Below are 24,909 nucleotides of genomic sequence, written 5' to 3' on the forward strand. Positions count from 1 at the left end.
GGGCTTGTCCCTGGGCTGGAGCTAGAATGTCCTCAAAAGATATTTTGGTTCTAGTCCACCAAACCTCATGAACACTCTAAGCCCTAAAGCCCCTCATCAGCAAACAAAGTTGCATGAATTTTAGTCCGATGACTTAGGTTTAGGGTTAAAGCTCACAATGAAGGGGTTAATCTAAGAGCTAGAATCTCTCCACGTAGCTGGAGACAAGCTATGAGCTCAGGGGAGCCCTGAGCTTTGTCACAACTTCCATTCCTGTGCTCCCATCAAATTGGCTCTTTGAGGAAGGGGGAAGCCCCTGCTGATTTCTGAAGGGAGGAGCTGAGTGTCTGCTTCCAGTCACACTCCTCTGATGCAAAATACATCCTCAAGGGAAGGTCGGAGGGGAACTCCAAAGCCGTGTTCCGGGTTTGGTAATAGCATTTCTCACACCTGTGACCAGACAGGTGTGGGACCTCAGGTCACAGGCTGTCTGGGCAGAATAAGACATCCTGGGTCACTTGGTCTGACTCCCTCACTTGGCAGGTCAGGGGCCCAGAGATGTTAGGTAACCTGCCCAATGTCACAGAGCTAGTTATAGCAAATGCAGAAGTACCACTGAGGACCTCCTGACCCCAAAGCCTGAGTTCTTTCCCTTCCAGCACTGCCTCTTTCCACATCTGCCTGTCCCTGGCATGGGTCTGCACAGATGGTAGATGCTGACTTAGTTACTGTACTTTCCCCTTCTCTGCTCCAGTGTGAGGGCATCTGCTGTCCCCTGGGCCATCTCTGCTTTACCATCCCCTTTCTGTGACTCAGTCCCTCCCATGGGAGCTCGATAAGACTCACACACGATCCTGGCTCTCGTTTCAGCAATGCGGGCCCTTCTCCACCTCCCAGCCCTTTCAGCTTCCCTGACCTTGCTCCAGGCTGCGGTGTTGGCCACAAATGGTAAGTGTCTCCCTGTATGGGTTTCCTGGGGCTGCTGTGACAAAGGACCCCAGACTGGGTGTTGTAAGACAATGGAAATTTAGGGGCGCCTGGGTGGCTCAGTTGGTTAAGTGGTCGACTCTTGATTTCAGCCCAGGTCATGATCTCGGGGTCCTGGGATCGAGCCCCACATTGGGCTCCACTCTCAATGGGGAGTCCATTTCAGGATTCTCTCTCCCTCTCTCTCTGGCCCTCCCCCTACCTCTGGAATAAATAAATCAATCTTTAAAAAAAAAAAAAAGACAACAGAAATTTATTTTCCCACAGTTCGGGAGGTTAGAAGTCCAAAATCAAGGTGTCAGCAGAGTCCTGTTCCTCTGAAGCCTCTAGAGGAGAATCCTTCCTTCCCTCTTCTTAGCTTCTGGTGCTCCAGCAAGTCTTGGTACTCCTTGGCTTATAGCTCCGCCCCTGTCTTAACACACTTCTCTATGTGTATCCCGTATGTCTTCTCCTCTTGCTGTAAGACCACCAGTCACTGGATTTAGAGCCCACCCTAATCCCGTGCCTTCATGACCTCATCTGAATTAATTACATCTGCAAAGACCCTATTTCCAAATAGGGTCACATTCTGAGGCTCTGGCTGGACAGGTATTTTGGGGGGATACCATTTAACCCACCAGACTTTCCTTTTTCAGAGAATGCATCTTGCCCCCCATGTTCCAGACCCCAATACAAGTGAAAACAAGAAGAAATCCTACCTCTACCCTATGCCATCCCCTTCTCTACTTCAGGGCCCTGATCAGCTAAGCCCTTTGATGGATTCCCTTAAGCATCTATCTCACCAAGAACCAGAAAAATCCCCACAGCCCAGTAACCCAAGCTAACCTGAATGGTCACCCACCTTAATCCCATCCCTGGGTATTCTAGTGGACTCCTGAAGAGCAATTTTGACATCTTAGCGAGGCTCAGAGAGTATTCTTCCCATTCTGTGCTTTTTCGCCTTGAGGATTCTTGTGAATGTTTCCTAATCTCGATCTTCTACCTGCTTAGATTTGAGGGGTGGGGGTGACGGCCGAGAAAGAGGGAGACAGAAGCAGAGGGTATCTCGAAGGAATGGTGTCAGATATTCTGCTCCTTGCCCCTCCCCCTCCAAGCACAGACCACCACGACTGCTGTCATCTCTGATGCTGTGAGGCAGGTCAAGATCCAAGTCAACAAGGCCTTCCTGGAATCCCGGACCAGGTACGTGAGATGCACACACCATGTACCTCCCCTCCTGGGCTTCCTGTTAATGACAAGCACATCTGGGCCAGCTCGGACAAGCCAGTGAGCAAAGCAGTTACACAGGCTACCACCACCCCACCTCCTTGGCTTATAGTGTGTGGCAAGTAGGAGTAATAGCCCGTACGTCCTAAAAATCCACAGCCTGTAAATCACCTTGAAGAGAATGTCTGATCTAATCCTGTCAGTACTTCCTTCCACGTGACTGAATGTTTCCTTGGGTCATGCATTCCAGAGTCTTAGAAAGCTTGTGAGTAGAATTTCTCCATTCGTTCAACTAACATTGACTGACTTAAGTCCAGTTCCCTGGAAGCAGAATCTGAGACGTGGATTCATGTGCAGGTGACTTATTAAGAAGTGTCCTCAGGAAAGCTGTGAATGAAGTGAGGGGGCGAGCTGGAGAGGTCAAAGGAAGAAGTTAAGCAAGGATTGGCTCAGTAATCACACAAGAAGGGTGCAGGTGTGAGCCTTCAGCAGCTGTACCCAGGGTGCCTAGGGGTGCAGCACCCCAACCCCATAAAAAGATCCAAGGGTGCTTGGGGACCCCACACGGTACCAGCAGAGTGAGCCACCCTCCAACCACATGTAAGGGCTGGGATCTCCGAAATAAGCGATGCACACTGGATCCTGGCCCTCAGGAAGCCCATCCAGCTAAAGGCAGACAAACAAGAATAACCATTGTGTTGAGAAAAAGCAACCTTATTCCTTCCTCTTGCCGTCCCTTTGTGCTAGAATTGGGGCTTCCTTCCTCCTTGGCCTTTGAATAAACTCTTAAGCAGTCCCATAACTGTTCTGCTGACTTTTCAATGACAATATGTGCTCTGGTCACTTCTAGTCCCAGGAACAGTGTCCTTTCAGGAATTCAAATGTCAGCTTAAGGAGACCAAGCCCAGAACTTCTCACCTCCCTCAGCTCAGAGCTGTGTGAGGCTTATCGTGAGAAAGGAAACACAGTCTGCTCATCCCTCTTTCCTGGGCTCCCCCCTCTCCCCCAGCACAGGTTTCTGACTCCTTAGGGGTTACGCTGGGAAAGAGAGGAGAGATACTAGAGGACAAGGTCTAATCACCTCACAACTTAGTGCCTTGAGGGAGTCAGAGGCTCTTCGCCACCTCGGGCACTTGTCAGCTCTCTCGGAGATTCTGCTGCCTGCTCCCTGACCCAGAGAAGTTTCTGGCCAGTAGCTTACAGCTCCAACCCTCAGCCCAGAAGCATCTGGCTCACTCTCTCACCTCCCCACGCCTCTTGAGTCGGGTCCCTTTTAAGCAGGCTCCAGAAGACGAAAGGCTTTGCCCTGCTGCCTGAGGCTGTGTGGACTTTGCCCAGGGCTGCCCTGTCTGGCTCACTCTCTCTCAGCAGAGAGTCAGCCACCTTTCCTTGAGGCTCTTTGGGAGGCATCACCCACCGGCCATGACTCTAGGACACACAGTCAGGCCCCCTCTTGAGGCCCTTGCTACCCGAATTAAAGCACAGAGGAAGGCCCATGGTGGCAGCAGGGAAGTGCCTGGGACTTCAGCAGCCATCTCCAAAGGAACATTCTCTCTTCCCCCCCTTAACTTCAATCCTTGTATAGCCACAAGGTGGGGATAGAGGAAAAGCCACAAAATCAGGGTTCCTCACCTCCTTTGTGAGTTGTGCACAGGGTGACAAGCCCTGCTTTGGGACTCATCCTCCCTGGTTAGTTCTTGGACTCAGGGGCCTCATGGAGACATAAAGAATCACACAGAAACATCTCCTTACATGAACACAAACAATCCAAGGAGTCATGATTTGTGAAAAGGACAATGAGGGAAATACACAGAGCTATGGTTGCTACTCGAGGTCAGGGATCAGGGAAGCCTGATGGAGGATGAGAAGCCACTAGCCAAGTAGAGAGCCAGGGGGATAGCATCCCAGGGTCTGGGAGGGGCAAAGGCAAAGGTGCTGAGGCAGGAAAGAGGCTTAGGGGGCTAAGAAGGCCAATGCTGGTGGAGGTGGTAGGCAAGGAAGAGCACACACAGGTGACATAGAGAGGTGGGTCCTGAGGGCCATAGAGTCAGAAAGCAGATTAGTGGTTGCTGGTGGGGGGGGGGGCGGGGGAGGGAGCAGGGGAAGAATTGGAAGTGACTGCTTAATGGGTATGGCATCTCCTTTGGGGGTGATAAAGATGTTTTGGAACTAGACAGAGGCCGTGCAGGCGCAACATTAGGAGCACGTGTGCAGTAAGCAGATGAATTCATCCATGTCCCGGGGTGAGCCGATGAAGGGCTTTACCATGCAGAGTGGCATGGTCTGCCTTTCCTTCTGAAAAGGTCACTGTCGCAGCTGTATGAGGAATGGAGAGGGAGAGGGACGGGAGCCCGGTCAGGAGGCTGCTGCAGCCGTCCAGATGGGAGGTGATGGTGGCTAGGGTGAGGGTGCAGGCATGCAGATGGATAGACTTCTTCCCAAACCCTGACTGCTCCCACGGAACACTGAGCAAAGTAGGAGGTAAGTCCCGGGGGCAGGAGGGGGGCGGCGGGTCACCCTTCAGGCAGGAGAGCCACACAGAGCTCAAGGCAGAGGACCGGGGAGGGAGCACGAAGAACCTTGCGTGGGACCTTCCAGGCGGAGCCCTACAAGGCCCAGCACCCCACCTTGTTTCTGGGGTGGGGGACCCTTTGGGTCCTGGCTCATGAGGATGGTGGTGCTGATGCTGACACACCTGAGCGTTTGCTCTATGCCCGATACAGCTCTGGGTGGTTTACACTTCCTCCTGCCCACAATCCTATGAAGGCTAACTCGCCCAATATGAAATAACGTGTTGTTGAGGTCAAAATGATCAAATAGCATGGTTCAACCTAAGGCTGCTGCCATTATCCTCATGTTATGGATAAGGAAGCTGGGTACAGAGAGGTTGAGTAACTTGTCCAGAGGCGCACAACTAGTATGTGGCAGGCATCACAACAGGAGTCAAAAGAGCCAGGGTTCAAATCTTGTTTCCTGAACTCAAACTCCAGGCCCAGTGCTGGCCGATAGAACTTTCTGTGATGATGCAATGTTCTATATCTGTGCCATCCAATACAGGAGCCACTAACTACACGTGGCCACTGAGCACTTCAAATGTGGCTAGTGCCAGTGAGGAACTGAATTTAACTTAATTTAATTTTAATGAAGTTCCATTTAAATAGCCACACGTGGCTCGCGGTTACCACACTGGACAGGGCAGCACTTTGGGCCACTGGGCCACGCTGTCTCTGCCACAGCATCCAAAAGATAGTCTGGTTTCTTTTCTTAGGTTCTTTTATACTGAGGTTGGGGAGGCTGGTCAGGGGTAGGCCTGCTGACTAGAGCCCCGTCATCACAGTTGTCCTTGCGACTGTCCCGCGTGCCCAGGAAGTCCCTCCGCTGAGACACCACACCCCTCACTCTTGAAATACTTAAGAAGCTGATCCATAGTGACAATTCAGGTATTGAAGCCAGTGAGCTGTCCCCCAAAAGCAGAGCTGTCTTTGGTGAGAATCGGAGCCACTTCCAAAACTTCGGAGTCTTCGAGCCGTAGACAGCCTCTCACAGAACGCTTCCTCTCCCACCTGAGGACACTGAGGCACAGGGAGGGCGTAGTGGATTCTCACGGACCCGACTTTTCTGACCCCACCTTGCGCTCAGTCACCTCTGTGTTGTCACAAACTTCTTAGGAGCAGGGATTTGGGCTTCTCATTTTACACACAGGAAACTGAGAATAAAAAGGCTGAACATCTTGCCCCCAAAAGAGGTCCACAAGCGGCAGGATGCTACAGCCCACATCTAAACAAACTCCATGCTACCTCTAGGGCCAGATGCAGTTGAGGATGTTTCCATGGGAAGAACTACAAGCCCATAGGCTTGTTAGTTCTAGAATTCTCAGTCCACACGGTTTGATGAGATGCCGGCTCCATGGCAGGAGTTCCTCAGTTTGAATGAGTACATCCTGGGCTTGGGTGTTTTTAAATTACCCCCATTGATTCTGACCGGGTCAGCACAGCTACAAGCCTCCGACTCTAATTCAGGAAGGGCTCACCCCATCCGTCCGCCCTTTCTCAGTACCAGACACACTCAGAGACACACTGTAGCTTTCTCCTCCCAAAAGAGATTTTCCAGCGGCATCGGGAGGGAAACGAGAAAAGCGCACAGGGAGTGCTTGTCTCCTGCGTGCTGCCCACACCCCCTGTGGCTCCTCCCCAGGCACCCCTTCTACAGGGTTGGAGCTGGAGGGGCCGGGTCATGACTCTCCCCCTGCTCTCCCGTAGGCTGAAGACAGCCATGAGCTCGGAGGAGCCCACCTCTCGGCAGCTCTCCGAGTACCTCAAGCATGCCAAAGGCCGGGCGCGCACAGCCATCCGCAACGGGCAGGTGTGGGAGGCGTCCTTAAAGAGACTGAGGCAGCAAGTGGCCATGACCAATGCCACAGGTACAGAAAACCCACTGGCCCTCTGATGGCAGGAAGGGGCCATCTCCCTGCAGCAAGGAATAGGAGCCACCAAAAGCTGCATTCCCTATTAGGAGCACCTCCCCGCAGGGGCCCTCCCGCTGTCGCTTCTTAGAGCCACGGACCTGCAAAGCGAGGGGGGGCAGAGGGGACAGCTCTGCCAGCTTGGGGTGTGTTTTGCCAAGAAAGGAACGCAGGTCCAGCATGGCCACGTTGCCAGCTCCAAACGAGGGGACATTCATGCTCTTTGTATACTGCCATCTGTAACGTCTCTATCCAGAGGAAGTGCTAAAGTCAATAAACATGGGCTCCCTGTCCCAAACCACAATGCCATCACTACCGCCTATAAAGGAGACATTTAAGCCACACGTATCAGGGGATTTAATGGGATTATGTCACAGGAGATGAGATTTCCATCCTGTTTGGGGTAACGTGGAACAGAAACAATGAGGTAATGGATTGATCGTGACCTCCTCCAACCCCTCCACCTCCCCTCCCACCCCCACCACCAAATGTCACAGCTCCTGGGGAGGGTCATAGAGGAAGGGGTTTGGTCCCGACCAGAGGAAGAGGCTGCAGGTTCTCCCTGGGGAAACATCAAGTCCAGGAAGATGACTGGCATAGGACATGGGCAAATTCCAGAGTTCCAAAAGAAAGAAACTGGGACAAGGTGGGGAGAAGTAGGGATCACTTTGAGACTCTGAGATTCCAAAGGAGAGGAAGGTTGAATCCCGGCCCCTGCCAACCTTCACAGACGGTCCCCTGCTGAAGCCCCCACAGAACCAGGTTCCCTTGCCTCTCTTCCAGGCAGGCACCAGGATGCATCACAGGCTGCATTAGGAGGTTCGGATGCCTGAAGTCAGCCCCCACTACGTTACTCCTCCTCAGACCACAGTGCCGCTCACTTAAAAATTCCCTAGCCCTTCCCAACATCTTCCTTATTGAGCTTACTGCTTGCTTGGTACTTTAGATGTCAATGAAGCTTTAGAAGAAAAGCAGTCTTACCAAACTAATTCATACTAACAGGTGCTCAAGCTCTCGGGGACATTTTCATTCTAAAAGAAAGATCTGTTGATTCGAATGACCTGATAAACAAAGAATCATTAACAATTCTGGGGACTTTCACAATTACTATCTGTGTGGCCTCGGGCCAGTCTCTTGAGCCCTGTGGTCTCAGTTTCTTTTCCGTAAAATGGGAATTAAAATTCTACTTCAATGACTTGTCAGGATTGAACAAGAAACCACCTGAGAATTGCTTCCCTAGAACATAGACATGTACTCCAAGTAATGGAAGTTCACCTCTGGTTTCGGTGTCCTGCCTCCCCCCAGTGCCCCCAGAATGGAGAAAGAACTCAGCCGCTTTGGCGTCCCTTCTGTTTCAGACCCCAGTCTGGACTTGACTGCACTGTCTAGGGAGGTGGGCTGTGATGCCCCTGTCCCCGCGGTGAAATGTGACAAGGACAGTCCCTACCGAACCATTACAGGAGACTGTAATAACAGGTGAGTGGGCACGGGCAGCTGTGCGGGGCAGCCCCTGCCGATCGCCGCGCCCAGCCCACCCGCTCCACCCCGCCAGCCGGCCCTGCCCAACCCCAGCCCAGCCAGACCGAAGCCCCCCTGCCTCACCCTCCTGGGCTTGCGGCCCGCCGGAAGCCGTTCTATTGGAACCCTCCCCGAACTTCCCCACCTTCTAACGGGACCAGTGTACCCCAGCGGCAGCGCAGCCCCGCGCCTTCTGGGTGGACGCGGTTCAGAATCCCTGCATGTGAGAGGCGTCTCCTCCGCGCCCCCCTCTCCCGCGGGCGGAGGCTCCCGCTGCTCCCCCCACCGGTCCCCACGGGCTTTGCCGAGGAGCAGAGCCCGCAGCGGCCGGACCGAGGCTGAGCGCGGGTCTTGCTCGGTTTCAGGAGGAACCCCGCGCTGGGCGCCGCCAACAGGGCGCTGGCGCGCTGGCTGCCCGCCGAGTACGAGGACGGGCTCTCCCTGCCCTTCGGCTGGACGCCTGGCAGGACGCGGAACGGCTTCCCCCTCCCGCTGGTGAGGGCGGGTCCGGGGTGGGCACGAGCCCCGAGCGGGAGGGGGCGGGAGGGCCGTCACGGGGGAGGGGATGCGACCCCAAACACACGTGGAAAGGCAGGAGAAAGAGGTGGGAGGGCAGAGGGTGCGAGGCGGGGCCGCAGCGGCGGACATGGAGATTTGGACCGGCTCCCCGGCCGTGTTCCCCAAAGTGCCACTAGAGGGCAGCAGAGCCCAGAGTCCGGCCACGCGGGCGTCGCGTACGGCGGCCCACAGGCCAGATACCCTGGGGTGTCCCGGGCAGATGGCCTCCCTGCCCCATCCTGCCAGCGCTTACCCCGCCCCCGCCCCTGGGGTGCATCAGCTGTTGTTTGCCTGGAGGTCCTATCTGTTGGCCTCACCTGAGTTGGCAGCCCCTCCCCAGAGCCCCTCTCCTATTTATTGCCAGACACCCGGCCCCTTGGTGCCGCTTACTTGGGGAAGTCTGTCTTTGTTTTCCCTTTCCGTCGTGGAAAGGGCACTGGCCTTTGCAAGCCATCAAGTCACACAGACCCGTGTTCAGTCCCATCCCTATCCCTTTGTAGCTGCAGGACTGCTGGGAATTGGCCTGGCCTCTCCAGGACTCCCGTCCTCGCCTACAGGATAAGTGTAACGCCACCCACCTCACAAAATTGTCGTGGGGATTAAATGTGCCTGTTATACCCAAGGTACACAATAAGCTGCAGTTGGATCTGACTCCTCAAAGCACTTTTTCCTCCAATCCTTCCTCCCCCTCTCTCTCGGTCTGCAGGCCCGCGAGGTATCCAACCAGATTGCAGACTACATGAATGAGGAGGGTGTTCTGGACGCAAACAGGTCCTTGCTCTTCATGCAGTGGGGTCAAATTGTGGACCATGACCTGGACTTTGCCCCCGACACCGAGCTGGGGAGCAGCGAGTACTCCAAAGCACAGTGTGACAAGTACTGTATCCAGGAAGACAACTGCTTCCCCATCATGGTAGGCCCCCACAGCTGTCCTGACAAGCCTCCCACCTCCCCGCAGGAGCAGATATTCCCAGCTGGTCAGCCAGCCGCTCAGGATAGATCTCGAATGCTGATTTGACGGCTTCCCAAACCCCACACGTCCATTCATTCACCATCCATTTATTCCATAAATAGACATTAATTATCGACTCCGTGCCAGGCAGTGCACCAAGCGCTGGGGATTTAAAGGTGAATAAGACACCGTTCCTTTCCTCAAGGACTGAGAGCCTGTGTGGGAAATGGACAAGTAACCACTAATGGCAAAATTGGGGGAGCTCTGGGGAGAGTCGTCTCCGTGCCTGGCCCAGAAGCACTGGCATCACCTGGGGACTTATTAGGAATGTAAAATCTCAAGCCTCATCCCAGACATGGGGAAACAAAATCTACATTATACCAGGATCCCCAGGAGATTATTTTTATGCACAGTAAAGTTTGTAGAACACTGCTGTAAGTCACCCTGGGGTCTGGGAAGGCTACTCCCAGAAAGAGGTGCAATTTGATGGATGAATCCGAGTGAGGGCCAGGATTTGTGGGGCTTTCCAGCAGGAAGAGAGAAGAACTTGCCATGGTGCCCCGTTTTCTTCTTATTCATGGGTTTTACAGTTAGAGAGTGACTTATTCATTCAAACAAATCAAGGCTATGTGCTGTGATATAAAGAACATGAGCCGTGGACTGAGGTCAATCTAGATCTAAATCCCATATATTTCCCTTCCAGTTTCTAAGTTCTTAAGCAACTTACTTAACCTTTCTGAGCCCCAATTTTCTCACCTGTAAAATGGGACTGAATTATCTGCCTTACATTCTTTGAGGACCAAAGTGAGATAAGGTATGCATAATGCATAGCACATGTTAGGTCCAAAATAACTAAATGGTAGCTGTTGTTAGTAGTAATTATTAACAGAGTCTTTCCTAGCTCATGTCCTGCTTCCCTGTCCAGGGATCTCAGGACTCCCTCCCACCAAAAATGTGGAACCTTTGCTATGAAAGACTGAATGATTCCCCTCAGCCTTTTTGCACAGTGGGATGTAATGAACCTCAGGGCCTGGTGGCCTAGGATGTACAGCGTCAGCAGGAGGCGTCTGGAGTCAGTGTCTGGTCCCAGGGTCCCAGGAGGGCTCCATCAGCATCTTTGCCAGCAGCATCCAGGCCCGCCCTGGGGAGAGGTTGCCAAGTCCCAGCTGTGCCACCTCTGCCTAGTCACCTACCTGCCAATCTCTCCGCAGTTCCCTCCCAATGACCCCAAGGTGAGGACTCAAGGCAAGTGCATGCCTTTCTTCCGAGCTGGATTCGTCTGCCCCACTTCACCTTGCCAGTCCCTGGCTCGAGATCAGATCAACGCCTTGACCTCCTTCCTCGATGCCAGCTTGGTATACGGCCCCGAGCCCAGCCTGGCCAGCCGCCTTCGCAACCTCAGCAGCCCGCTGGGCCTCATGGCTGTAAACCAGGAGGCCTATGACCATGGGCTGGCTCACCTGCCCTTTGACATCAAGAAGCCAAGCCCCTGTGAGTTCATCAACACCACCGCCCGAGTGCCCTGCTTCCTGGCAGGTGAGTCTAGGCTGGGAACAGAGGGACCCAAGGACTGGCAGCAGAGAGAGACCAAAAAAGCTTCAGGAGTCTACTAGGCAGCTTCCAGGGAGGCTTTGCCACTGCCTTTCCTCTTTTGCCTTCTGGAAAAAATGCACACAAAACCCCACTGCCTCTGGCACTGGTCCAGGACTGGCAGAAGGGCCCCAATGAATACAAAATCTAAGAACATGTGTTCACTGTAACAACAACAAAAAAATTTCAGTCCAGAGAAGCACAAATAAGAAAATCCACAAAACCCCACCACTCACAGATAGTCATTGTTAACATTTTTAATGCCCATCTTTCTAGGTTTAAAAAAAAAAGATATATTCTATACTGTTTTACATAATAGGGGTTATACTATCAGTTAAGTTCTATAACCTGGTGTCTTCACTTAATATATCGCATCATTAATCATTCTTCTACAACATGATTTTTACTGGCTGCCTGGTGTTCCGTGACATATATTGTAATTTATTTTATCAACCCTACTTGGAAGCATTTAAATAATTTCTAGATTTTCTGTGATTTATTGCTGTTTTTTTTTTTTAGGTAGTGAACATCCTTGTTGATGAATCTTTGCACTCATTTTTAATAATTTTATTTTTTTAATTTTTTATTTATTTTTATGTTTTTAAAAGATTTTATTTATTTGAGAGAGACAGAGAGAGCACAAGCAGGGGAAAGGGACAGAGGGAGAAGCAGACTCCCCACTGAGCAGGGAGCCCAGTGCAGGGCTCGATCCCAGAACCCTGGGATCATGACCTGAGCTGAAGGCAGACGCTTAACCGACTGAGCCACCCAGGTGCCCCTCATTTTTAATAATTTTATTAAGATAACTTGCTAGAGGAGGAAGTTCTAGATTAAGAGGAATGCCTATTTTTAAGGCTTTTTATACACTCAGCACAAAGCCCTCACTCCATACAACCTGTGCATAACCAAAGCCTCCCAATTTTGTTCATTCTGGGGGCCCTTGCCCTCCTGATCTGCCATCAGGCCCTCTGCCTTGAGCTTCTGGAGACCTCTCCTCTTCCAAAAATCCACTCTGCAGGACAAAGCCCCTGCCCACCCAGACATGACAGAAAGCCAGTCCATAGGCCCAGATCTCTTGGGTAGATCTCTTGGATTCCATGTTCACACATATCTCACATCAGTCCAGATACAAAACTGAACCCTTTCCTGTTTTCCACAAAAATACCTGCTAAGACCAAGCATTTGTGAATTTAACAGACTTTTCCTGAAGATTAGAGGACACAAAATGTCCTCTTGTGAAACACCTGCTCTTCTGCCAGTTAACTAACCCCCCCCCCATCCTGTTCCTCCCTTCTTTCCTTTCTCCCAACGGCCCCCATCTCTAGATTCTTCTCCTGTATTGCACGGAAAAATTTTACCCTACCCACATTCCTGCCCTCAAATTTGCATTCCTAAAACTTTCGATCCGCACAAAAAGCCCCTGTTAATTTGTACTGCCCCATTTTAGAGGGCAGTTGGGATTGTAATTAGCAAAATTTTACTTTTTAATGTCATCTGTAGTTTTTAGCACAGTTTTGTGCGGTCAGCCTTATTATCTCCATTCTCCCAGAGACTGAGGATTAGAAGTGCCCCATAACTTGTCCAAAGTGACTCAGCTGAAAATCGTGTGTGTGGAGCTAAGAGTCAAACCTATGAATCCCCACCCCGAATCCCTTTCCACTTAACTTCCCTTAGGTTAACTGGAAGGAGGGGCTTAGGGGAAGGTCCTTTGGGGGCACTATCATCTATTTCTTTGTGCAGGTTACTGGGTTCTGGGGCCGCTCCAGGGGAACCAACCTTCCTGTCTTCTGGGCTTTCAGGAGATTCCCGAGCCTCGGAGCAGATTTTGCTGGCCACTTCCCACACCCTCTTTCTCCGAGAGCACAACCGGCTGGCCAAAGAGCTAAAGAGACTCAACCCTCAGTGGGATGGAGAGAAGCTCTACCAGGAAGCCCGGAAGATCCTGGGAGCCTTTGTGCAGGTGCGGAAGCCCAGGAGCACTGCCTCCCACACCCACCCGGCTTCCGCCCCTGGCTCTGCCACCTTCTCTGTTTTCCCGTCTCTCCACTTCCCCTTCTCCCCCTCTGCTGCTTCTTTCCCACTGTCTCATGCTTTTCGCTCTCCCTTTTGTTTCTTTAGCTTCTTTGCCCCAAAATGAATCCCGGATTCAGACTGTCGGGGAATCATTTGTATGTTGGTCACTCAGGTGCCACCACGGGGACCAAAGTCTCCATCACTCCTGGGACTGTTACTCAGCAGCTAGTTGGGTTATTTCAGCTGGAGTCTCTTCTTTTTAAGTTCTCCACACCCAAGCCACAGGTCACAGGCGTTGTCCATTGCTATAGTAGATTGGCTGATTGACTAGCTAGAATTAACTGTGCACATAGTTAAGCATTTTATTTTGATAAGGTACAGTTTCTTAGGAAGTTGTAAACCAGCAAACAGTGCATACACCCAGCATCCCCCAAGTGCTAATGTTTTGCATGACCACAGTACATCAAAAGCAGGACATTAACATTGACACAAGCCAAAGGTCTTATTCAGATTTCACCAGTTAGAAATTCAAGTGTGTGTGTGTGTGTGTGTGTGTGTGTGTGTGTGCGCGCGCACGCGCACGCGCGCACCAATGCAATTTTATCACATGGGTAGTTTCAAGTAATCACCTCCACAATACTTTAAATTTTTTATTGTTATGTTTATCACCATACGTTACATCATTAGTTTTTGATGTAGTGTTCCATGATTCATTGTTTGTGCGTAACACCCAGTGCTCCACGCAGAACGTGCCCTCTTTAATACCCATCACCAGGCTAACCCATCCCCCCACCCCCCTCCCCTCTAGAACCCTCAGTTTGTCTTTCAGAGTCCATCATCTCTCATGGTTCATCTCCCCCTCTGATTTACCCCACTTCATTCTTTCCCTCCTGCTATCTTCTTCTTCTTCTTCTTTTTTTCTTAACATATATTGCATTATTTGTTTCAGAGGTACAGATCTGTGATTCAACAGTCTTGCACAATTCACAGCGCTCACCATAGCACATACCCTCCCCAATGTCTATCACCCAGCCACCCCATCCCTCCCACCCCCCCACCACTCCAGCAACCCTCCGTTTGTTTCCTGAGATTAAGAATTCCTCATATCAGTGAGGTCATATGATACATGTCTTTCCCTGATTGACTTATTTCGCTCAGCGTAATACCCTCCAGTTCCATCCACGTCGTTGCAAATGGCAAGATCTCATTCCTTTTGATGGCTGCATAATATTCCATTGTGTATATATACCACATCTTCTTTATCCATTCATCTGTCGATGGACATCTTGGCTCTTTCCACAGTTTGGCTATTGTGGACATTGCTGCTATAAACATTGGGGTGCACGTACCCCTTCAGATCCCTACATTTGTATCTTTGTAATCACCTCCACAATAAAGATACTTCACTCTACCATCACCACAAGACTCCCTCCTGCTACCCTCTGAGAGCCACACCCACCCGCCCCCTTCCAGGTCCCTATCCCCTGGCAATCACCAATCTGCTCTCCATCTGTATAGTTATGTTATTTCGTGAATGTTACATAGATGAAACCATGCAGTATGTATCCTTTTGAGATTGGCTCTTTACATTCAGCATAATTGCCCTGAGGTCCATCCTGGCTGCTGCAGGTGTAAAGCCCCTTCCTTTTTGTTGCTGAGTAGTATTCCATGGTTGACTTAACCATTCACCCCATTGAAGGATATCTGAATCGTTTCCAGTTTGGGGCTATTATGAATGAAGCTGCTGTGGACATTCATGTATACATTTCTACACAAAAGTAAGTTGTTCTTTCTGTGGGATATATGCCTACAAGTGCAATTGCCGGGTCATATCGAGAGTCCATTTTTAGTTTTAAAAAGGAACTGCCAATCTTTTCCAGCGTAGCTGTGCCATTTTATATTCCTGCCAGCAGTGTATGAATGATCCAGTGTCTCAGCAGCCCGGTCTTTATTTGCTGTCATCATTGTTTTTTACTTTACCCTTTCTGATAGGTATGTGGGGACATTTCATTGTGGTTTTAATTTGCATTTCTCTAATGGCTAGTCCTGTTGAACATCTTTTCCTGTGCTTATTTGCCATCCATATATCCTCTTCGGTAAAATACCTGTTCATATATTTTGCCCATTTACTGTTAAGTTTTGAGGGTTCTTTATATATTCTAGATACAAATCCTCCATCAGCTATGTGACTTGTAAGTATTTCTCCCAATCTCTCATTCTCTTAATAGGATCTATTGCAGGGTAAGAGTTTTTAATGGTGATGAGATCCAATTAATCCTTTTATTTTTCTTTTTGGTGTTCATTTATAGATAATGTGTCATTTCTCTTTGGCAGTATTTAAGATTTTTGTGTTTATTTTTCAAAAATCTAATTACAATTCATCTTGGAGTAGACTTGTTTGGGTTTATTCTGTTTGGTAGTCTTTCATGGGCTGTGCTTTGGGTGTCAAGTCTCAGAACTCTTTCTCTAGTCCTAGATTTCAAAGATTTTTCTCTGGTTTTTCCTAGAGGCTTTATAGTTTTATGTTTTCCACTTAGGTCCATGATCCATTGGGGGTTAATTTTTGTATAAAGTGTGAGGTGTAGAGTGAGGCTCATTTTCTTTGGCCTATGGATGTCCAATTGCTCCAGCACCATTTTTTGAAAAGGCTATCCCTCCTCTATTGAATTGTTTTTGCTCCTTTATCAAAAAGTGTTTGGGCATTTTTATGTGAATTTATTTCTGAATTATCTATTCTGTTCCATTAATCTATGTGTCTCTTCCTCTACCAGCACCACAGTGTTTACTGTGGCTATCCAATAGGACTTACCATGGGGAGCCACGATTCTTCCTACTTTATCCTTTTTCCAAACTGTTCTGACTCTTCTAGGTCTGTCCCTTTCCTATATATTTTAAAATAAGCTTATCTACATCTACAAACAAACAAACAAACAAAAACCAAACCTTCCTGAGATTTTGATAGGAATTACATTAAAATTTAAGGAGAACTGACATCTTTACAACGTTGAGTTTTCCAATCTATAAATTCAGTATGTCTAAGTGTTCAGGTTTCCTTTGTGCTATACTTAGCATCTGGTAATTTTTATCATACAGATCCTGTACCTGCTTTGTTAGATTTATACCTGAATATTTCATTTTCTTTGGAGGAGTCATAAATGGTATTACATTTTTTTTTACTTAGCTTCCACTTGTTCTTTATCAGTGCATAAAAATATAATTGATTTTTGTATATTGATCCCATATCCTGGCCTTGCTGAACTCAGACAGTTCTGGGAGTTCTTCTCTGGATTCCTTAGGATTTTCCACACAGAGAATCATGTCATCTGCAAATAAAGACAGTTGTATCTGTCCTGTTGTAATCTGTATGTTTTTAAAAATTTCTTTCTCTTGCCCTGTTTCAATGGCTATAATTTCCAGTACTGTGTTGAATAAAAGTGATGAGAACAGACATCCTCATCTTCCCAATCTTAGAGGGAAAGCATTCAGTCTTTTACCATTAAGTATAATGTTATTTGTAAATCTTCTGTGGATGCTATTTATGAGGTTGCGGAAGTTCCAGTCAGTTCCTAGTGTATGGAGAGTTTTTATCATGAATAGATGTTGAATTCTGTAAAATGGTCTTTCTTCATTAATGCGACTTTTCTTTTTCTCTTTCTTTTTTAACTTATTTATTTGACAGAGGGAGAGAGCACAAGCAGGGGGGAGCAGCAGGCAGAAGGGAGAAGCAGGCTCCCTGCTCAGCAGGGAGCCCGATGTGGGGTTAGATCTCAGGACCCTGAGGTCATGACCTGAGCCAAAGGCAGATGCTTAACTGACTGAGCCACCCAGGTGCCCCTGACTTTTTTCTTTAGCCTATTCTGCTTGCTTCGGGTTTATTTTGCTCTTCCCTCTGGTTTCTTCCAGAACTTGGAAAATGCCATGCCCCTTCCTTCTGGCCTCCATGGTTTCAGATGAGAAGCTCTCCATTATTCACAGTGGTGTTCATTTATAGATAATGTGTCATTTCTCTTTGGTGACATTTGAGACTTTTGTGTTTAGTTTTTAGCATTTTAATTATAATGCATCTTGGAGTAGATTTCTTTGGTTTGTTATGTTTGGTATTCATTCAGCCTCTTGAATCTGTAAGTGTATGTCTTTCATCAGTTTTGGGAAGTTTCCAGGCATTATTTCTTCCAATACTTTTTCAGCCGCACCCCTTTCTCCTCGATTTCTGGGATTCCATTAATATGAATGTTAGATCTTTTGTTATTGTCCCACAGAGCCCCGAGGTTCTGGTTTGTTTGAGGTGTTTGTTTGTTTTGTTTATTTTCTTTTTTTTTTTTCCAGGTATAAGGGACTTTATTCTATCATCCCAAACCAGAAATAATTTCTCTTCTCTGATTCCAAGCACTTTCATTCCTCTCCTTGCAATACTTTTATCAGGGAAGGTTCACCTATGACACTCAAGGTGAAAAAAGGACAATCAGGAATTCACCAACTTAAAGTGTAGGTATTTCAGGCAAAGACAAGTACAACGGAACTGGGGCAAGAAAGAGCAATTCCAAGAAATACATTTTTCCTAAGAGCTAGAGCACCATACAAGAAAACCATAACAGGAAATGACAGGGAAAACAATTTAGTAGGAACCAGACGAAGTGCTTTAAACCATCTGTTTTTAAATAGTAGCCTTCAAAGGCAAGTTCTTTATCCTTAAAACACAGCTATTTAAGACAGGATACAGTTACAAGAACTCGAACTTTCACTGAGCTTAAATGCAATGCGACAGATAACCTTTCACATATTTTTAAAATTCTTTTTTCTTAGGGATTTGGAGGGACTATTTTCCAACTATAAATATTTTTAAAGTAGTATCTGGCAGTTTCCTAACCAATTGAGTATATTGTTCTACAATAAACCACCTCACATCTTTCAACAAGAAAAAAAGCCACTAAGTTTCAATAAAGACATCACCCAATGAATTAGGACACAAAGTTTGCTTTAAATATTTTTGGGGGGGAAAGGACACCACACTTCTACTCAATTAAGAGAAACATTTTTAGTCTTGAGGTCTTTTATTTTCTTTACATTTATCATGCCATGAATTCATAGGGAATGGGTTCCAGCAGTTCAGGCTCCTTTCCATTAGTTCTCACAAAGTGTGCTTCTCTGGGTGGGGCAGGCTGGCGCTTCAGTTGAACCCAAGTACCTTTCTCTTTGGCTTCCTTCTTTTTCTGATCATTTTCCTTCACACGCTTCAGGAAGCTGTCTCGGCTCTTTGAGTGTTTAATATGCTCAATGCGTACATTAATTCTCTTGGCAAGAATCTTGCCCTTAACTTGTTTGTTTACAACAATGCCAACAGCATGCTGAGTAACATTGTAGACTCTTCCAGTTTTGCCATGGTAACATTTGTGGGGCATTCCTTTTTGAACAGTGCCCATTCCCTTGATGTCCACAATATCACCTTTCTTATAGATTCGCATGTATGTGGCCAAAGGAACAACTCCATGTTTTCTAAAAGGCCTGGAGAACATATAGCGGGTACCTCTCCTCTTTCCCTTTGTGTTGGTCATTTTGGCAAATTACTGGAAGATGGCGGTTCCGGCCGAAAGGCTGTTTTGTTTATTTTCTCTCTGTTGTTTAGGGTGAGTAAATTCTATTGATCTGTCTTCCATTCTACCCTGTCATCTCTACACTCCTGCTGGGTCTTCCTAACAAGTTTTTAATTTTAGTTTGTGTTTTTCAGTTCTATCATTTCAGTGTTTCTTTTTTATAAATTCTATTTCCTTGCTGAGATGGTCTTTTTTTTGTTGTTGTTTTAAGGTAACAGAATTGGTTGTTGAAGCATTTTTATGAAACTGCTTTAAAATGTTTATCAGATAACCTCAGCATCTGATTCATGTATTTACTGGTATCGGTTGATTGTCTTTTCTCACAAACTGTGGCTTTCCTGGTTCTTGGTGTTATGAGTGATTTTCAATTATATCCGAGACATTTTACTTATTATGTTAGGAGACTCATGATCCTATAGAAGTCTATTTGGGTTCAACATGTAGGTCTGGCATACTTTTGTGGGCTTTGTTTCCAATGACAGTTTAGTTTCCCAAGCCCTTGCAATGCTATTCTGGTCTGCTTCACTCTTCTGGTACCTCTAGGGTTCCCACTCGGTGCCTACTGATGCTGTCTGCCGAAGGCACTTTCCTGGCTGCCTTCTGTTGTAGGACATCATCCAAAGAATGAAAAGTATCTACCTAAAGATGATCTGAATTAAGGTTTTATATTAGTTTGCTTGGGCTGCCACAATAAAATATCATACACTGGGTGGCTTAAACAACAGAAATTTATTTTCTCCAGTTTATTTTCTTCCAGTTCTGGAGGCTGGAAGTCCAAGACCAAGGTTTCAACAGGTTTGGTTTCTCCTGAGGCCTCTCTCCTTGGTGTGCAGACGGCTGCCTTCCCTCTGTATCCTCACATGGTCTTCCCTCTGTGTGTGTACCTCCCGGGTGTCTCTCTCTCTCTTCTTATAAGGACACCAGTCCTATTGGATGAGGGCCCCACCCTTATGACCTCATTTGACCTCAGTTATCTCTTTATAGGCCCTATGTCCAAATACAGTCACATTAAGGGTTAGGGCTTCAACATATACCTTAGCAACGGGACACAATTCCATCCATACAAGGCTTACTGGACTCCAAGAAAAAGAAATCCACTCAGGCTAGTTCAGACATTTAGTATTGGTTTAATCCTATACCTATGTCAAATGGAAGCTGATAAAGGTTTCTCCTGGAACCCCAGGGCAGGGAGTGTAGTTGGGCCTAAGCAAGGTTAGAGCCAGAGACTGGAAACCATCTGGAGTCTCACTCTGCCTCTCTTTCTCCATGCCTTTCTCTACTTCTCTATTGTTCTCCACTCTCTCTCTCTCTCTCTGTCTCTCTCCTTCTCTCTGTCTTTGTCTTCAGATGGGTTTTTCCTGCTTTTCTGCACATGGTAGCAAATGATCCCCCATATGGCCCCACTTGTCCCTTCAGATCAAGCGCCATCAGAAACAGTCCAGGACAGCTGCATCCAAAATCTAAATTCCTGAGAGCGAGAATCTGACTAACCAGCTTGGTCTGGTGCCACAGCTGGGCCAGTCCACTATGGTCAGAGGCAAGTTTCTGTCTCTTGCCACCTCACAGAGTCTGAGAAGCAGACTGCCTGCTCCAAGGATGAAATCCCCATGGCCTTTGCTGCTGAACAAATTGGAAGCAACCTAAAAATAAAACAATAAGAGAGGGATCCATGAATGCAATAGAATATTATGCACATTTAATTACATAATAATTGTGAGCTAGGTAGAAACATGAGAAACTTGAAGTGAAAAAGCAGAATTACAAAAGTATGTATTCTCTAGGAGTACAAGTGTGTAAAAATATGTATTGTATAGACAAAGATTAGAAAAAAGAAAAAATTCATATAGTTATTGCAATACGTGGTATCACGATTTTCTCTTTTTTCAAAATTTTCTCTATGTGTGTTAGCTCATTGCTTTGAGTAAAACAAACCCCCAAATTGCTCTCTCCATGGTGCACCATTTGTCTCAGAATTGGAGATGAGGTGAACTTACCCTGTGAGCCATTCCTGTGGTTCATCATTCCTTTTGCCCTGGCCCTATGGGGAAAAGTTGAATGTTGTGACATCATTATGTTCAAGTGACACACAAGGATTGTCACTTCAGCTTCAAGGCCATAGACCTGTAGTGGAGATGACATAGAGAGTACATGCCTAGTGCCGATTCGAAGGACTGATCGGTAAGGCCCATGTTGAAGCATATGATGAGCGACCAGCAGAAAGAATGTCATTAGCAACTGTCTGCCATGGTCACAGGAAGGGAAATGGGCATGTATGCTATTCATTTGCCCTCCTAGATTTTGGGCCACTCATCCCTCTTGACCGCAGCTTCCTCCAACCTCACTCTGCAGAGGTCTCAGTGTTCTCCCACCCTTTGCTCATGACATGTTTCTCCCCGCAGATTATCACCTTTAGGGACTACCTACCCATTGTGCTCGGTGATGAGATGCAGAAGTGGATCCCTCCATACCAAGGCTACAACAAATCTGCCGACCCCCGAATTTCTAATGTCTTCACTTTTGCCTTCCGCTTTGGCCACTTGGAGGTCCCCTCCACTGTGTCCCGCCTAGATGAGAACTATCAGCCATGGGGTCCAGAGGCAGAGCTCCCCCTGCACACCCTCTTCTTCAACACCTGGAGGATAGTCAAAGACGGTATGTCCTTTTAGGGAAGCACTGTCACCTGGCGGTCTCACGCTGCAGCCTGCTTCTAGGGAAGCCTGGCTTAGAAGTCAGACTCCAGGAACTTCCTTCCTGTGTGACCTTGGGCAAGTGAATTCACCTCACTGAGCCTCAGTTTCCTCATTTGTAAAACAGGGACAACAATGGTACCTATCCCACTAGGATATACAAAAAAGTAAGTGGCATGTATGTGGAGAGAACCCTACAATGGTTTCTGACACACAGGAGGTGGTCAATAAATATGAGTTATTATTCTTTCTCTCGTCCTCTGGCCTCCAAGCCACCTAGGTTTTCCCTGCCTCAGGCTTCTCTGACCCCTGCAGAAAAAATTCATGAGTTTGGTAAATAAATTGCTCTTTTCTGCTCTCCTCTCTCCTCTAGGGCTTTCCACCTCCATCAGGAGTCAAAGGTTGGGCCCAGCTCCCCTTTATCCTGGGCCGGGCTGCGTTGAAACTGGCTTTACCTAAGTCCTGACAAGTCAGGGTCATTCTTTGTAGCCTCCTGCTACCTCTCCCCATGCGTCAGAGTTCCTCAGGCGAACCTGTGGAAGGAGGAGCCGACTCTCTGAGCCAAAGCTCAAAAAACTCCTGAAGCTTATATTCCTGTCATCATCCCAGGAATGCCCCATTCCCCACCCCCATCCCCACCCCCGGCCCGCAGTCAGAGATGCCCTCAGCCCCAGCACACCCTGCAAGCTGCACCTCGCTCTTCTCTCCCGGCTGCCAGCCTGAGAGGTTCAGTTGGCCCTACTTTTTACCTGAGAGGAAACATCTGGTGGAGGGAGGGGCTAGCAGTGGAAGATGGCCTCACCCTACACCCATCCCCAGGATGGCCTCTGGGTCTCCCTTGCAGGTGGAATTGACCCTCTGGTCAGGGGCCTGCTGGCCAAGAAGTCCAAACTGCTGAATCAGAATAAAATGATGACCAGAGAACTGCGCAACAAGCTTTTCCAGCCCACTCACAAGATCCACGGCTTTGACCTGGCTGCCATCAACATACAGCGCTGTCGGGACCATGGGATGCCTGGTGAGTGGGCCTGGGGTCCTGCCCGGCCCAGGGAACTTCTCGTTACTTTCTGAGGTTCCTGGGGGCTCTCTGCTATAACCCTGGGGATCTGACCAACTCTAAAACAGAAAGCAGAGATGCCAGTTTAAAACTTCATTTTGTTCGTCTGTGAAATGGAATCTTCCATTCTCCCTAATGCAGAGATAAGAAAACATGTCTAGTACCATTTTGGAGCACCTCAAATGAACAAGAGGACAACAGCCGACTTGTCAAACTGGTTTAAAAGCCCAGAAAAACGTTAAGAAATGAGAATAGAGAGAAACCAATGACTTTTGGACCTTTCTTTGGACCCATGAAAGGCAATTTAATGTAGGAATGAAGAGCTAGACGGCCCGGGTTCAAATCCCAGCCGTGCCATTTCTAGTGACATGACCTTAGGCAAGTTATACTTATCATCTCTGTTCTTCAGCTGACATATTTGTACAGTGCCTAGAATAGTGCCTGGACCCATAGTAAGCACCATATGACCTGCTAGCCCTCTCAAGCCTGAAGTACAAGTATAAAACAATGGAGCCTGGCCCACCCCGCCCCAGAGGCTATGAGGCCAGACTTTCTGGGGCCAATGGAGCTGGAGCAGGTATGTCCCCAAGGCGGGTCGTGGGTGAGAAGCCCCTGGGATGAGACAGCTTCAGCCCCTCTGCCCTAGGGTACAACTCCTGGAGAGGCTTCTGTGACCTCTCACAGCCCCAGACCCTGAAGGAGCTGAATGCTGTGCTAAAGAACAAGAGGCTGGCTGAGAAGTTACTGGATCTCTACGGGACCCCTGACAACATCGACATCTGGGTTGGGGGTGTCGCCGAGCCCCTGGTAGAGAGAGGCCGGGTGGGGTCTCTCTTGGCCTGCCTCCTGGGGAAGCAGTTCCGGCAGATTCGTGATGGAGACAGGCAAGTGAGATCTTGTGAGGAGGGCAGGGGAGAGCAGACCCTTCTCTGTGGGGGTCCCAAAGTCCTGTGTGAGGACTAGCCCAGACCTCCATGTGTTCCCAGCCACCTCCTGCCTTCCCCTTCATCACAGTGGGGCGGAAGGGGCCGCCGGCGGGGCTGTGTGGGCAGACCCTGCTTCTGTCTCTGCAGATTCTGGTGGGAGAACCCCGGAGTCTTCACTGAGAAGCAGCGGGACTCTCTACAGAAAATGTCTGTCTCGCGCCTCGTCTGTGACAACACCCACATCACCAAGGTCCCACGGGACCCCTTCCAGGCCAACAGCTACCCCCAAGGCTTTGTGGATTGCTCAGCAATTGACAGTCTAGACCTTTCACCTTGGGCCTCAGTGGAGAATTAGGGGCCCAGACTTCCCGGCCTCCCACACTGTGCAGTAGCGCTCCCTTTGGTCCTTGATGCCATTTCAAGCAAGCTCAGTGACCCAGTCCCTTAGAGCTCCACACCCCATCCCGGCCCTACTTGCAGCCGGGTTTCTCTACACTCGCCGGACGCACACCTCGCTCAAGCCCAAGGCCAGCAGCTCAGCCTGCCCAGCTCCCCCACTGGCGTCCTGCTGCTCCCACGCCATCCCCTCTGTCTGCGGGATGTCACCCATCCTCTCCCGGCAACAGGTCTCGTCTGAGGCCGTGGTCGTTGTGCTCTGATCTTTCCACCTCTCCTTTCAAACTAGACTGTAAGGTCCTCAAGCCAGAGACTTCAGTCTGCTTCTGAGTGTCCCCCGTGCCACCCGGCATGAGGCTCAGCCCCCAACAAGGGCTCAATAAACACCTGATGATTGACTGAAGACGGTGGCAATGATATTATTCCCTTCTAGAAGGCAGACCTTGGAACCACTGCCAAATAACTAGATGTCTACCGTGCAGACTGTCTTACCACTAAGATGTTGTGTGCACGGGTCTGTGGGACGAGAAGGTATGGTGTGGTGAGATTTCAGTTCTCAGAGAAAAGGAGGAGGCCAGGGGCTCCTGGGGAAAGAAACAATGGCCACAGAGGCAAGGGAGAGGGTTTGGGCTGCTGTCAAGGGATCAAACAGGGAGGACATCTGAGCCTGGATTCCCCTACACCAAGAGTTGATTTCCCTTCCAGAAACCCTTCTGGGAACAACCCTCTTCTCCGAGGCCTTGGAACCTGTGAGACCTCTGAAGGGGCATCTCCAGAATATTCCTTGCACTGCTACCTAATATATACTGTGTTCTTTTAAAATGACCCTCCGGGTAAGGTCAGCCTAGCCGGCACCTCCAGGTCCCCTGATTGGTGCAGTGGGGGTGGGAGGCACTTAGCCAGCCTGTGGGAAGAGCCTAGGAGCCTGAAGACCTGGGCGGTCATCCTGGCTCTGGCGCCTACGTCTTCAAGCCTCAGATGAGTCTC

The 24,909-nt window shown here is 48.7% G+C and overlaps 1 protein-coding gene across 2 annotated transcripts; it reads left to right on the top strand.

Moving 5' to 3' along the window:
• The first annotated feature begins 851 nt into the window (after positions 1-851).
• Positions 852-23,881, top strand: LPO (lactoperoxidase). Of its 2 annotated transcripts, XM_028109261.1 has the most exons (12): positions 852-927; positions 2,061-2,148; positions 6,432-6,592; positions 7,993-8,110; positions 8,518-8,647; positions 9,417-9,623; positions 10,874-11,198; positions 13,052-13,212; positions 21,256-21,508; positions 22,388-22,561; positions 23,247-23,484; positions 23,674-23,881. In XM_028109261.1, the coding sequence occupies exons 1-12, from the start codon at positions 852-854 to the stop codon at positions 23,879-23,881; spliced, it is 2,139 nt and encodes a 712-aa protein (XP_027965062.1). The 2 variants fall into 2 exon arrangements, with proteins under 2 accessions (XP_027965062.1, XP_027965063.1); XM_028109262.1 differs by lacking the exons at positions 2,061-2,148; positions 6,432-6,592.
• The last annotated feature ends 1,028 nt before the right edge of the window (positions 23,882-24,909 follow it).

Source organism: Eumetopias jubatus, unplaced genomic scaffold, assembly GCF_037043125.1.
Source record: "Eumetopias jubatus isolate StellerSeaLion01/CBP00866 unplaced genomic scaffold, mEumJub1_p1.0 scaffold_10, whole genome shotgun sequence".
NCBI lineage: Eukaryota > Metazoa > Chordata > Mammalia > Carnivora > Otariidae > Eumetopias > Eumetopias jubatus.